Source organism: Primulina huaijiensis, unplaced genomic scaffold, assembly GCF_012295235.1.
Source record: "Primulina huaijiensis isolate GDHJ02 unplaced genomic scaffold, ASM1229523v2 scaffold204467, whole genome shotgun sequence".
Classification (NCBI taxonomy): Eukaryota; Viridiplantae; Streptophyta; class Magnoliopsida; order Lamiales; family Gesneriaceae; genus Primulina; species Primulina huaijiensis.
This window is the reverse complement of record NW_027353684.1, coordinates 1-971: the sequence shown is the minus strand read 5'-3', so window position 1 is coordinate 971 and position 971 is coordinate 1. Positions and strand designations below refer to the sequence as shown.

Here is a 971-nt window from a genome sequence, read left to right as displayed (position 1 = left end):
ATGATCCAAAAAAAAAAAAACATTCAAGTTACAAACTAAAGCCATTGGATCCGTATTGAAGAGATCAATGCAAACTAATCAAATATAATATATAAAGCATAAGTACCCCGGCCCGGAGTTAGATCTGACCAAAAAATGTATCTAATAAATTCGTTTTAATTGATTTCTATATATCACATTAACAACCAAACAACATACCCAAACAATAATGTACTAAACCGAACAATTTTCCCTCCAAATAACCTCGTACAAACACCATCATTCGAAGCCATTTCCGATTCGTAGAAAGATTGAAAACTGAAATTAGGGTTCGAACCATACAAAGCCTGCACGCCTTTGATATCATCGACCCTCAAATCCACCTTTTTCTCCCTAGGCTTCAAGCTTGGATACATCACAGATTCTATAACACCGCTGTGCGCCAATCCCAACAAATGTCCGATTTCATGTGTCACCACCGACTCTAAATCCACGGCAACATCAGATTTCTCCACTCGAAAGTCTACCGCCCATGTCTCAGTCTTGTCTAGGTGGAGCCGCCCTATTTCAGGTGAGAACGCATGTGCTAGAACTCCAAGAACCCCGTCGAATGCCTCCCCGTCTCCATGATCGCCGCTGTAGAACCCTATCTGGATGTCAGCAAAGCCGTAATCCTCGGATTCCACGAATGTTACAGGAATGACAGAAGCCCAGTGGCTAAAGGCACGTTCAAACGTAGCCTTCATATCTTGCATGGATAAGTAAGTAATTATATTTGTTGGTGACATTGCGTATGTCAAAGTCATCGGAATACTCCGGCCCCATCTTGGCCGGCCGATGAAGTACGTGTACTTTTGGGTGGTTTGCGACAGTTTTCCAGAGTCAGGTACTATGTCAGGCATGCCGCATCTAGGAGAGATGAGTTTGGAAAGTGTACGAGAATCGAGCTTCCCATTAATGGAAAGGCCAAACTTTTGTTGATATCTTGTTAT

The 971-nt window shown here is 42.5% G+C and overlaps 1 protein-coding gene across 1 annotated transcript; it reads right to left on the bottom strand.

The window, feature by feature from the left end:
- Nucleotides 1-104: 104 nt before the first annotated feature.
- LOC140966298 (metalloendoproteinase 4-MMP) lies at nt 105-965 on the bottom strand. The gene has a single exon (XM_073426619.1). The coding sequence runs from the start codon at nt 879-881 to the stop codon at nt 174-176; it is 708 nt and encodes a 235-aa protein (XP_073282720.1). The 5' UTR covers nt 882-965; the 3' UTR covers nt 105-173.
- Nucleotides 966-971: the final 6 nt, after the last annotated feature.